Source organism: Zosterops lateralis (assembly GCF_965231275.1).
Source record: "Zosterops lateralis genome assembly, chromosome: 14".
Classification (NCBI taxonomy): Eukaryota; Metazoa; Chordata; class Aves; order Passeriformes; family Zosteropidae; genus Zosterops; species Zosterops lateralis.
The window spans coordinates 12,245,070-12,258,073 of NC_139774.1; the positions used below are offsets into that span (position 1 = coordinate 12,245,070).

Genomic DNA, 13,004 nt, shown 5'->3' on the forward strand with positions numbered 1-13,004 from the left:
CCTGAGGTGTGCCTGGCCTGACATTGATGCCATCTCTCTCAAGGCTGGCCCATTCATGCTGTTTTTTCTCCAAGGCATTAGAAATAGCGAGTGCTACCAAGGGAATGTGTGCTGCTTCTGGATGGAAAATGTGGATGAAAAGGCTGGATGAAAAGTGATACATGTTTCTCTGATTTCTCCTCAAATCTCTCTGTGTTCAACCATTTCCCGGGGAATCTGAAAGTCCATCCCTCTCCCTGACTTTATGGAGGAAATGGAGGGAGGAGCGAGATCTCCTCTCCCGGCCCCTCTTTTTGCACCTGCCAATGGCCACATCTGGAGCCTGATGTGTCTGGGAGGGGCTCCAGCTCCTGGCCCCCAGCCCAGGAGCAAAGTCTGCCCTGCAAACCAGGGAGGGCCCACTGCAGCTGGGACAGGGACACTTTCCCTCCTACTCCCCCACATGCTGTGAGGCTGAGACAGCCGGGGACAGAGGGACAATGCCAGTGTGGGGAGCAACGCCTGGCTTTCAGTTTTACACAGACACACAAAGAAGTTTGCTGCTCTGGCAGGAATTGACTGCTCCTCTGTTGGGGTTGCAAATCTGGAAATAACAGCTGGAGGTTTTCAGCATTATCCTGCTCTAGGGATAAATTTTAAAACCCTCTGGCATTGGGTTGGGTCTATTGTTTTCCATGGCAAAGAGCAGTTCATGCCCAGCTCCCTTTGCCTCAAAGTGGCTCTTCAGCATTGATCCTGAGTGCAGCTCCAGCTGTTCATTGGATCCCTGGGTGGCCCACAGGGAAGTTTCATTGGATTCTTGCAAGGCCTGGGGTGCAGCTGAGCCCGTGCCATTCCACTGGCATGCTGAGACCCTGTTTGGAGGAACTGTGAACTGTTCTCTGCCAGGGAGAAGGAAAGCTAGAGTATGACAGGAGGGGGTTGAAGACACTTTGCTGAGATGATTTCTGGACTTCGTGTCTCTGGTTTTCCTCTGGACATACCAGGACTTGTATCTTCAGCTGTTCATAGCAGAGGTGACCAGCACTAGTGGCAAAGGATGATGATTCACACCTGGGGATACACGTCTGTATCTTCAGCACTTGGACCCTTGATGAGAAACTCAGCACAAAGCCTTTAGAGTCAGAACTGGCCTCCTGCCTTCCTGTGCTCTTGCTTTGACCATTCTTTGACATATTTTGACCTCAGGGCAAGACAAGCTTGGAGGGCTGCTCCTGAAACTGGAAAGCTAAAAATCCCCCAACAGTTGTAAAGCCAGCTGGGAGGACTCTGGATGTGCCACATCTCTGCTTTTTTGGCCTCTTCCCTGGCAAAGGATAGGCTGAATTAAGAAAGCAAACGGAGAGGAAACTGTAGAGAAATAAGAGCAGCTCTGTGAGTCGAGGACACTCTGGACTCAGTCCCGTCCCTGTTGCCCTGGAAATTGGATCATTCCCACTGAGCTGCCTGCTTTGCTGGCTGCTCCTGGGAGGGCACAAGCATGGAGCACTGGACAGATGCAGGGGAAGGAAAAACCACAGGGAAATAGAGATGCAAATGCTGGTGTCAGAGTTTTCTCCATCAAAGGGAGACCCTTTGTCCCATGCCTGGGTGGGGATAATAAAACAATAATACAATAATAATAATAACCAGCTCCCACCAGCTGACAAAGGCAAGGGAAAAGCCAAAGGGCCTTAGGCTCTATTTGCAGAGCAGCACAGCACAAGCCTGCTCTGTGGCTTGCCCACAGAATCAGGGACAGCAGGGCTGCTCCCCAGGCACTCCCACCCTGAGCCCTGGAGACAGCCCCATGTCCCAAGCAGACCGATGATGCAACCGGTGGGATCACCCTGACAATAGCTGTGTGGGCTGGGGTTTTTTGAAGCTGTGCACAACAGATTAAGCTCGAGGCCCCTGTTGTCATTGCTGGGCATTGTGCACCCTGCTGACATTGGCTTCTGCGGGCCAAGCTCTGCCCACAGCCTGCAGGAACTTCAGAAGGGGGAAATTGTCCATCTGAAATGGAGCAGGAGGATACTTGCACAGAGTAGATTCCTGCTACATTCAGGCATCTCCTTTCATTTACAAGGGGATGAGTTGTGTTTGTTGTTTTAGCATTTTCTCACCCATCTGTTGCAAGTAGGTGAGCAGGTCTCAGAGGGGCTGAAAGAAATGGTCCTGCCCTGGGAATTTCGTACCAGCTGGGAATTGTGGAAAAGTCTGAAATGCTGCAGGATCACTCTTCTGGCTGTGTCTTGTCCAGATGACACCAACCCATAGTCTGGACTGGTGAAGAGGAAATGTGAACCCAGCTCTGCAGCACTCAGCAGTGCCTTGGGAGGTGCTCAGGAACAGACATGACGAGCAGAGGGACAATAGCAGGAAGGGCCAGGCTGAAGGCTCCCATCTATGCAGACCAGTTTCCCTCATCCCTTCAGGGGACCTGAGACAGACCCTTGTAGCAGAAGAGTCAGAGGGCAGATCTGCTCCCCCCAGAGCAGCCAGGGTCCTCACATCATGTCCTGTGTATCCCACAGCCCCTCTGAGGGAGCTGCTCACTTATCAGAGCTGGTTCCCACCCACTCCCTGCCACTGCCCCAGTGTGCCACTGCCTGCAGCAGCTGTGGGGCTGTGAGCCTCGGCTCTCCAGAGCCCAATAAAGTAAACCTTAGTCCAAAAGGGGCTTGGGCTGTCTTTTGCAAACAGAGGCTGCACAAAAGCTGCCTTTCTCCTTCTCGGTTGACTTTGTTTTCTCTCCCTCCCCATCTGCTTTTAGCCAAATGGTTGAATAGCTTCAGTATATACTGTGGGAGCCTAAAGCCAAAGCCTGGAGCATGGGGAAGGATGCAGAACAGCAGTGCCCTGTGGCCGCTGCCTTCCGGAGGGGCTGGGAACTGTTTGCTACCCTTGCTCTGTAACCCAGCCTCCATCACCTCACTGAACCCTTGGAGAAAGCAGCTCCAAAAGAAAATATTTGCGCTCTGGCAAGCACACGTGTGCACATTTCCTGCTCTTGAAGTCCTTAATTAAGCCTGGTTTTTGTTTGTTTGATTTGTTGGGTGTTTTTATTCTATTTATGCTGCCAGTCTTGGAGGGGGAGTCTGTCAGAACCCTGTGTGTTTTCCTGTTTTGGAGGGGGAGTCTGTCAGGTCCCTGTGTGTTTCACTGCTTTGGAAGCTGCAATGTGGAAAGCTGCCTGTGATAATCACTCAGGGAATCTGCATGTATCAACAGGGGAGTTGGGAACCAGCCAGGCCTTTGATGTTGCTCTGGATGTCATTGCTGCATTGGGACAGTTCTGCAAATCACCCAGCACAGAGGGGCCTCAGCCCAGCTGTGGCCTCATGAGAAGGTAGATTGGTCTTTGAAGACCTTACTGAAAAGATTCAAGACCAGCACATTTAGTTCAGAGAGACCACCAAGCTTTTTCCAGCCACTTTGGAGTCCTTCTAAGGGACCATGTCATTTGCAGAGATGTTTGACCACTTCAGGTGATGCTTTTGACTTCAACACCCAGCCCAGGGCAACCTCCAGGTCTACCTACACAGCTTTAGCTCAGAGAGCAGCTGCTCAGGACAATGTTGCTGATGTTGACCCCAAAAGCGTGGGGGTATGATCCTGCCCACCATCCCATCAGTCATGGTGCTCATCACCCCCCAGCTCTGCCACTGCCGTCCCTGGGCTGGGAACAGGCAGGTAATCAAAGGTGGAAGCCTGGGCTGGGTTGTTTCTCACAGCAAACATTTAAAAGCACAGTAAGATTAAAAAGTCCTCATCCTTTGGTAATGAGTCCCCCATGTAACCACGTGTCTTACCACCCAGGCACACCAGGCCTGTGAAATTCCTGAGATTGTTGCAAACTGAGCCCTTCTTTCCCGCCCTGAAATTTCACAGCAATTTACCTCTCCAAGCCACCAGGAATCACCATTTGCAGGCACTGAGGGGGATCTCCTGTCCCTTGCCTGCTTTCTGCAGCTTGCGGTGCTATTTTGGAAATTCTCTCATTTACTGGGTGGTTCGACTGAGTTCAACTGCTCCTTTGGCTAAAATCATCCCCTGCCTGTCATCAGGTAATTAGAAAGTGCCCAAAAGCCAGTGGTGCTTAAGGCAGCCCTGGGATAACCACGGCTTTTCTTTTGTGGATAAAGGACTGGGCTTTGGAGGCTGGAGACTTTTCCACCAAAATTAGATTTTTGTTTAAAAAGCGGGGGAAGGTAACGTTGGGTGAAAAATGACACCCAGAAGCTCAGGAGCAATGCTGCAAACACAGAGATGGGTGAGAAAAGCAAATGCTGTCTGCTGGAAATACCGTGGAGGGGGGTCGGGGAAAAGATATTTTGAGGCAGGGAAAACAAAAGAACTTTTAAAGCCTGTCCCTCAGGGTTTGCCCAGTTCTCACTGGTGCTGCAGCTAGAGGCAATTTGTGGATTCTCACTGTTCAGCTGGAGCTGAAGAAACCAGAAGTGAAGAAATTAAACAAGAAAAAAGAAACCAGCAGTGAAGTCTCCCTGTGGCTGGGATGACATATTTATGGATGGCAATGCACCATGGACCTCACCAGCTGCTCATCCTGCTGACACATCACTCTTCCAGCAGGTCACTGGGATGTCCTGCAGAGCCTGGGTGTCTGTGGTGTAGGAAAGCTCCTTTTCCAAGTGCCACCCTTTCCTGTTTGCATTGCAAACTGAGCATTTCCTTGTCTGAAAACAGCTTCACAGTCTCAGTGTCTGGCATATTGTTTCCTGTGGAAAATACTGTGGCCACGTTATCCATGTGGGCTTGTCATGGTCCCTGTCCATGAGATGCAATCAAATTCAGGCTAACTTGATAAATGAAGATGTTGCAGTTGGGCAGTGGTGGAACAAAGAAACCTTGCTTAGGTAGTGACTCTCTTATTCTTTCAGTCTATGAAGTTGTTTTTTCTCCCAAAGCTTTTCCACAAACCTCTCAGGCAGCCACTCTGCAGCCTGTAGCTCTGTTCAGACTCAACCTTCCTGCCCTAACTTCCCTATCCCAGCTGTATTCAGCCCAAACTGAGGACTGCCACAGGGTGTCATTACTCAACAGGCAAGAGCTTAAAGCAGTGTCTGGCCTTTCTGCCGACACTAAACAGCAGAGGGGAGAGCTGGGAGACTGCAGCCCTGCAGATGGGTGCTGGAGCTTCAGGGATCTGCATGACCCTCCTGGCTGGCTGTGGGTAGAAACCTTTCCTTGTCTGCCTCAGAGATAAGCAGGCTGTACCCAAAGCAGAGCAAGGAAAAGGGAGCAGAGCAGCCAGGGGAGCATGGACAGCATAAAGCTGCACCCCAGGCACAAAGGACGAGCAGCCTGGTTTCAGCAGACAGAGTGGGAGTTGTGTGTGGGCACCACACTGCCAGTGCCCCCTGCCAGCCTGGCAGACAGCAAGTGCCACCAGGACTGCTGGCTCCAAGGCCACTGTGCCATCCATCTCCTCACCAGGCTGCCAGCACACGTCCTCCCCCAGCCACTGCCACCAGAGCTGAGCCACTGGCACTGGCCAAGCCTGGGAGGAAGATGAAAGCAATAAATAATAACTGAGATTGGCAAATACCAGCTCAGGGCAGCAAGGGCAGTGTAGGGAAAGGGATTTACTGACTTCCCAGGACCCTGGAGGGGTCACACCAGCATCTGAGTGCATGGACAGAAATAGGTTGTGGTTCTGCGTCTTGGCTCTGGAAACTTCCTGCCAAACTAGGAGGCTTTAAGGCAAGAAATTAAAGCAATGATGTTACACTTGCAGCCTTTAGCTTCCCTTAATTTAAACAGTAATAAAAATTGTCTACAACACATTCCTTGAAGTGCCACTCCAGCCCCCTGAAAATGCATCTACAGCAATTAATCATGCTTGGATCAAAGTAAAGAAGGACTTTGAAGCAGTAAACTACTCTAAGAAAGAAAAAATTGCAGTTATGTCAAAACTAATCTAAAAAAAATCTCTAAAATATAGAATAACCTTTTCCTCCAAAATTTAGCTGCTTTAGCTGCCCCTTGTGACTGGCAGGCGTGGGAGACATGCCCTGTGTGAAACAAGAGACAGCAGACTGGGACACACACATGCAATCCCTCCACTGGGCTGAAAACCTGAATTAAGTGAAAGCAACAGTACAGGCCAGAAAACTGGTCAGTTGGACAGGAAATAAGAGACCTTGGATATGCCCACACCCTTCTCCTTCCTCGATCTTCTCTGTATTTCTCATCAGCTCAGCCCCTTTTGCACACTTGTGCCTCAAGGCCACATTGTGGTCAAAGGGACACTTTGTTATCCTTGACTTACAGGGGCTGCAAAAGTCCCTTCTTCTCAGCACTTGCATCCCAAATGGAACATTTGTTTGTTCTGTGATGGAAAAACAACTTCCAAAATGCAGATTCCCTGAATCTAAGTGACATTCAAGCACAATTCTTCTGAGACATGTCCCTCAGGCAGAGGCTGCAGTCAGCTTCTAAGGACAGCTGCAATTTCCTGGGAGAACTGTCTTGCATGGAAAGGGGGATTTTTCCATCCCTAAAGCCGCCTCTTTCACAGAAACCCCAAAAGCAGTACTCAAAGCAGAACAAAGACACACAGGACACACAGACATGCACTGAAAGGCAAAAGCGGCGCCTCGATTTACTGTGGGACTAGAAACAGCACAAAACCTCCTCCTCCAGACCTTTCCACTTGTGGAGGACAAGGCCCAGCTGTCTCCTCCCTCCAGCCCTCTGCTTTCCAACATCTGGCAAAGGTCAGACGACACAGCAACTTGGGAAACACGCAAACAGTTAAAACATCTTTTTGCTGAAGTCATGTTTGAGTTCCTGCAAAGTAAATAAATAAATACACAAATGAATAAATGAATGGAAAAGAACAGCAAGGCCTAGAGGAGGTAACGTTATACAGAGATGCCCTCTGCCGGTGAAGCAGGAAGAGGGCTAAAGGAAATCTATCCATCAGAGCCAAGGATTTGCAACTTCCCTCCCTCCTTTTACAGATGGGCCCCTAAAAACAGTCCCTATGTGGTCTGCAAAATTTTAATTTAGTGGATTTTTTAGCCTGACTGTTGAAGTGATCTTGCAAAGTCAGTCCAGCCCCCCGCTCTCCTTTGTTTTGGGTCTTAAGATCCTCAAGTAAGTCAAAGAGCTTCAGTTAAAATGCAACAGGAAAACAAAGGCATCCAGAGAAATGTCCTGCCACGCTGGCCAGCTGAACTGACTCACTGGCTGCCTTGATGTCATATAAGGAAAAAAATGGGAAAACTGGGCCAGGAAAAGAGACACATCTCCATTATTTGAGACTGACTTTGCTGTAATCGTTGAATTCTGCAGGCACTTGACACATAGGCCACAAGCCCCTGCAAGCTGTAACACGCCTTCTAATCACTACCAGGAAACTGAAAGACACTGAAAACTATTTGAGGCACTGATCATATCAGAGCATGCCTCCCACTGTTGAAGTGGTTATTTGATTACAGCTATGATTTTAAACAATTTCTAAGAAGCACCAACAGCTTGCTCAAAATGAAACGAACTGCAGATTTTAAATCTGTTGTCAGCCTATTCAACAATGCAGATCTATTGCACACACATCACTATCAGCTCAGCTCTTTCTTGTATCAGTTTAATTCCAGCTGGTATAAATCCCTGATTTAATTTACTGACTGGAAATTAAATCAGCATGAATTGGTTTCAGTGCATCTGTGCTGAGTATTTGTGATGATCCAACTAGACCATAAAAAAGTATCACTGGATCAGAAAGCTCCACTGACAGAAACAAATTCTTAGGAGATGCCATGTAATAATTTTGCACACTAAAGAATATGAACAAAGAAAATGCAGTGAGTGGGCAGCCCTCTCCCACTTTACTCTTTTCCACTGAAATTGAACCTTGTCTGCCAATATATTGTACAGTCAGCAGAGCTTTGTACATGTCTTCATAATGCTGGAATTCTGGGAAAATTGACAGGCTGAAATGATCAGGTTGTCACTGGAGTTGACAGTTGGCCAGGGAATGTGTGTACTGGGAGCTATTGTGAAACCCAACATTTTACATCCAAGGAGCTGCTGTTTTTCCATCCTTGAGTGTAGTGGAGGAATAACAGCCTTATCAAGAGAATCAGCTGTTGGAGCTCCTTGTGCTGAGCCAACCCACAGCATCACACACCCAAAGGGGTCTTTGTGTCCCATCAACCTCTCTGCTGTTGCTGGCCCCTCTCACTCTCACTGGCCAGCTGTTAAGTGCGTTTGGGATTTGTTTTCATGCACAATATGGTGTGGCAAACTCTAGGTTCACCTGGGAATGGCACAGAGGCTGTGTTGTACCTCTCCACTACAGCCAAGGCTGGGATCACACAGGCTGTGCAGAATAGCCAAGGGGTCCCTGTGTGTGCTCCAGCTGCTTCTTTGATATGAGTGATTTGCTGAAGCTGGACCTGCAGGTCTTTTTAAATTTGTGCTTTCCAGGAAAATGCCTGTTTTACTGGGAGAGCTGGAAAAAGCTCAGATGTCTCTCTTCCACACTGGATACAGCTGGTATATACCTAGCTCCTCACAGGAGGCAAGGCTACTATGCAGACTTCTCCCCAAGGTAGGAAGCATTCTTTCCAGTCTTCTTGAGGGTTTCCAACAGGGTGTCAACGGTGTGCTCCGAGTCAATACACACCTTCTTGTTGGGCAGGTCAATATCAAAGTTGACACCTAGGAGGAAATGAAATTTTCACAGTTAGAAGCAGCCAAATGGTGTAAGCACAGGGAAAACTCACCTTCACACATCTGTGCTCCCCAGGGCATCAGTCAAATGGACATTTATCTGCTGCCAGCACACTCTGATACCACCACCAGCCAGCAAATCCAACCTGGTGTCTTGCCAGGAGTGCATGAAGGAAGTTAAATCTGCTCTAGCTCCACATCAGGCACCACAGTCTCTGGACTGCTCTAATCTGCTCACCCCACCTTGGATCAACACAATCACTCATGCAGAAACCAGGGTAAGCTGAGTTCAAACCAACCACTAAAACTTCCACCCAGCTCAGTCTGTGCTCTGGTTTAGTGTGGGTAGGGTTAGGAAAGGCTCAGGACAAGATGCCTAAACTGGTAGTACCATCTAACAGCTGGAAGTAAAAGGAGGGAAAAGATATTTTACCATGTGGATTTCCCGGTGCCAAATAAAGATGAACCACTCTCATCCCAGGGAAAGGAACTGGACATACAGTCTCTATTCAGTTCTGTATTTTCACAAAACTTGTAAGCTTGTATCAGCTTTGAGAGCTATGCCTCATCATCACATGAGGCTGATACTGGCCAGCCTGTTGAAGAGTGATGGAGGTGCTGACAACCTCCATCTCCACAGAGAAAATGGGATTGTCACAGCCTGGTAATGGGGTCTGGAAGAGGTTGCAAGGCCTTTGCCTTGGTGATTGGAAACTGTTCTCCTTTGGAGGGGAGCAGGTCCTCACAACTGATGAGTGCAGGCCAGATCCTTCTCTTTTGGAAATGCCAGCAAACAGGAGACATGGGTTATAACTTTCCAGGTGGTATTAAAAACAGGCTACACAGACAACCACCGAACACTCTGCTCAGCAGCTCTTCACTGTAACTGCTGATGACACATCTCAGGAAGCACCAAAGCCACCCCAGGCCTCCTTGGAAACAAAGCCAGGCAGGACATTCACCTCCCTTCCTTGTGGCAGCCTGAGCAGGGGTCTACCAGTGCCCTTCCCAGAGGGTTCAGGGTGAGGCCCTGGTGACTCAGAGCCACCTGCAGCCATGGCAGCTCCTCCCTCCCTTGACCCTTCTCCAGGGGTCACAGACCTGCAAACAACCAGGGACTTCTTACCAGCTAAGGAGCAGGATCAGAGCAGAGCAAAAAGTCTCCAACTTTGAACTTTTACTCACAGTGTTATCCTCCAGGATGGAGGACCCCAGGGCACTGCCCTGGAGCTGGCTGTCCCACACCCAGCACTGACTCACCTCCCAGCTTCTGCAGGACACGGGTGACTGCATTGGAGCAGCCCTCACAGGTCATGTCCACGAAGAACTCGTGTTTCTGGAAAGAGGCAGGTGAGGCGTCAGGGAGAGCACAGCTGGAAATACACCATGAGAACTCCACACTTGCTTTTTTCCTTGGGGAGGTGGGTTCAAAGCCTCCTGAGCCAAAAGGATTATATACACCCCACTAAGGGTTCCTCAGCAAAACTGAGAACTCCTGGTGTTCCTTCCTGTGGTGTCCTTGTGCTGTTCCCCACAGCATAATCCTGAGGGGTCTTTGGAGATTGTGGCTACCTCTAGAGTCAGCACAAATCACCATCTCCATGGCCTCTGCTGGACTTACTCAGCTTGTCCAGGGGAGCCAAGGAGAAGCAAACCTCCTCCCTCCAGCTACTCCCTCTCCTGACTTAAGTCTGGAGAGGTTTTTAGTGCTTCCCCATCCTAAACTTTTTGTGTATTCTACAAGGGTTCTGCTCCCCAACTTAATAAAAATATAAGCAAAACAGAAATTTAAGGACCATTAGTGCTATTTTTTCATCCCTCCACTCCACTGGGGCCCCAGCAATATCTTCACTACTTGTGAGCAACATTGGGTCAACAAAAGCCTGTTTGCCTGTAATTAACCACTGCCTTCAACCTTTGGCATCAGATGGGTCCTAATTTCCTTCTTGTAAACGTGCTTTTTACTTTCCTTAAAAAAGAAAAGTAAAACTATTGCTCATTTGTTGCCTGCAACCCATACTTCCTTCTGTTCAGAACCACCCTGTGCCCCCTGCCACTGTGAGGCTAAAACCCTCTTGGGATCATCCACCCAGGAAGGAGCTTGGGGTAGAGGTTCCCATTAGGGTTTTTTTCTGTGTAATTGCCATTTTCTTTGTTTTTATTTCCCAAAGTCCCTGGGTGCTTTGGGAAGGTGTGTGGGCAGGGGGGGAAGGAGAGTCCCATCAATGCTGCCCTTCTGTGTCCAAGCCCTGGGAGTTGGAGGGAGCCTGGGGGAATTTGGGATTGGGGGAGCTCTGGGAGACTGGGGGAGCCTTGGGGTTTGGGGGAGCTCCAGGATCTGAGGGAACCTTGGAGGGTTGAGGAAGCTTTGAGGGCTGGGGGAGCCCTGCAGAACCAGGGGAGCACCGAGGGCTGGGGGAACCTTGGGGAGCTTCCAGGACTGGGAGAGTCGGGGGCTTTGGGGGAGCCCCAGAGGCCGGAGGAGCCTCGGGGGACTGAGGGACTGAGAGAGCGTCGGGGCCTGGAGGAGCCTCGGGGGACTGGGGAGGCCTTAGAGGGGCTGGGAGAGCCTCGGGGGCTGAATGAGCAGCGAAGTTTGGGGGAACCTCGGCGACTGCGGGAGCCCCGAGGGTCGGGGGAGCCCCGCGGCCGCTCCCGGTAGCGGGCAGTGCCCTCCCTGCCCCGCCGCGTCCCCCGGCCCCACAGCGGCCCTATAGCGGCCCCACAGCGGCCCCAGAGCGGCCCCCGGGTCCCCACACCCACCGGCATGGCGGAGCAGCGCTGGCGGATCCCGGTCGCGGCTGAGGAGCGGAGCGGAGGAAGGGGCGGGCCGGGCCCGGCCCCGCCGTGCGGCCGCGGCCTCGGGAGGCGGGGATGCCACGGAGGGCCAAGGGAAAAGCGGTGCAGGGGTTTGGGGTGGTGGCTGGGCTATGCGGAGCTCTGAAACGGGGTGCTCTGCTGGCTTCCAGGCTAAGTGTCAGCACGGAGAAAGGGCTGCGGGAGGGAGGTGGGGAGAGCCGTGAAGATGGGGTCGGGCTGCTAAAGAAAGCTCCGTCCTCTCCCGTCTTTTGAGGTTTTGAGATTTATTGGCTTGGGAGAGTTCTGGTAGACTGGATATTGAGGGCAGGAGGTTTGGGGGGAGTCTCTAATACAGAGCAGGTTGAGAAGAAGGGTGCTGGTCCCTGAACATGTGTCTGCTCTTCCCTGGCTGTATGGTCGTTTGAAGGAAAAAATGAGCCCCTTTCTGAAAAACTTGAGTCAAGGTGGAGGAGGCTGTGGAGGGCGCTGGGAGCAGCTCAGGTGCTTTCACGAGAAAGCTGGAGAGGGGACAGAGCATCACATCAGGGCTGGGATGGAGAGGGGACAGAGCATCACATCAGGGCTGGGATGGAGAGGGGACAGAGCATCACATCAGGGCTGAGAAGAGCTGGCAGAGCTGTGGTGTGTGTGGCACTTCTGACCACTCGCTGGGTTTCACCATCTTCCTGTTGAGAGGTCCAAGCTGTAGCAGGGAATGTGAGCAGCGTGTTTCTTGTTTTCTGCCACACCAGCTGAGGATCAGGGCATTTCTTTTAAGGTGCACAGGATACTGCTGCTTATACCGATGGTTTTATAAAAGAGGAATCCCCTGCCCTACTATTGCTCTGCAGAGAGATGTCCAGGATCCCCTTGGCAAGAGTTTATTCAGGGCGAGCTGTTTGTGCTGGGTCACTGGGCTCATGTTAAACTTTGTAAAAGTCTGCAGTGCTGATTTATGAACTGGCAGATTGCAGCGTGGCTTAGGCTAAAAATAGCCAGGAGGTTTTGGGAGAGGATATTAATGCCGAGTGTGGCCCCGAGCCAATCCACTTTCTGTATCCCTTGCTGCAAGGCATGGCAGGGAGGGGCTCAGGCAGCGCCCAGGGATGTGGTGGTGGGCAGGAAGTCATTCTTATAGGGTGAAATCTATCTCTGAGTGCTTCATGTCATAGATACATGTGGGACAGGACGGGACACAAACAAATGGAAAGCCATGGTTGCCTGGAAGCTGCTCAGCCCTGGCTCGCTGCCTGCTCCCATTCCCTCCTGCGCTCCAGTGTCCCTGGACCAGCACCTGCTGGTGAGCAAAACGATCTGAGAACTTGCCAGCCTTTCTCCTCCTCTGTAGGTGTGTCAGAAAACACTCCTGCTTGGATTGTTTTTCCTCTGGGGCAGATGATGCTGAGTCTGCTTTGCTCAGAAGCTGTGAGGGAAAAGCAGCAGCTGGATGGGTTGGGCAGAGTTCAGTGACCACCACCTTCCACTTCACCTGAGCTGTGCGTGGAGGAGGCGCCTTGGCGTGA

At 50.8% G+C, this 13,004-nt stretch overlaps 1 protein-coding gene across 1 annotated transcript; it reads right to left on the reverse strand.

Moving 5' to 3' along the window:
* Window positions 1-6,577: 6,577 nt before the first annotated feature.
* On the reverse strand, window positions 6,578-11,504 carry ATOX1 (antioxidant 1 copper chaperone). Its single transcript, XM_083871940.1, has 4 exons — window positions 11,446-11,504; window positions 9,943-10,018; window positions 8,514-8,670; window positions 6,578-6,795 (listed from the first exon to the last, which is right to left on the reverse strand). The coding sequence occupies exons 1-3, from the start codon at window positions 11,449-11,451 to the stop codon at window positions 8,540-8,542; spliced, it is 213 nt and encodes a 70-aa protein (XP_083728066.1). The 5' UTR covers window positions 11,452-11,504; the 3' UTR covers window positions 6,578-6,795; window positions 8,514-8,539.
* Between the last annotated feature and the right edge of the window lie 1,500 nt (window positions 11,505-13,004).

Bases quoted from the DNA above. Each gene is read 5' to 3' on its own strand.
- ATOX1 (XM_083871940.1), bottom strand. The intron at 8,671-9,942 runs GTGAGTCAGTGC...ATTTCCTCCTAG, and splicing joins TGTCCTGCAGAAGCTGGGAG to GTGTCAACTTTGATATTGAC.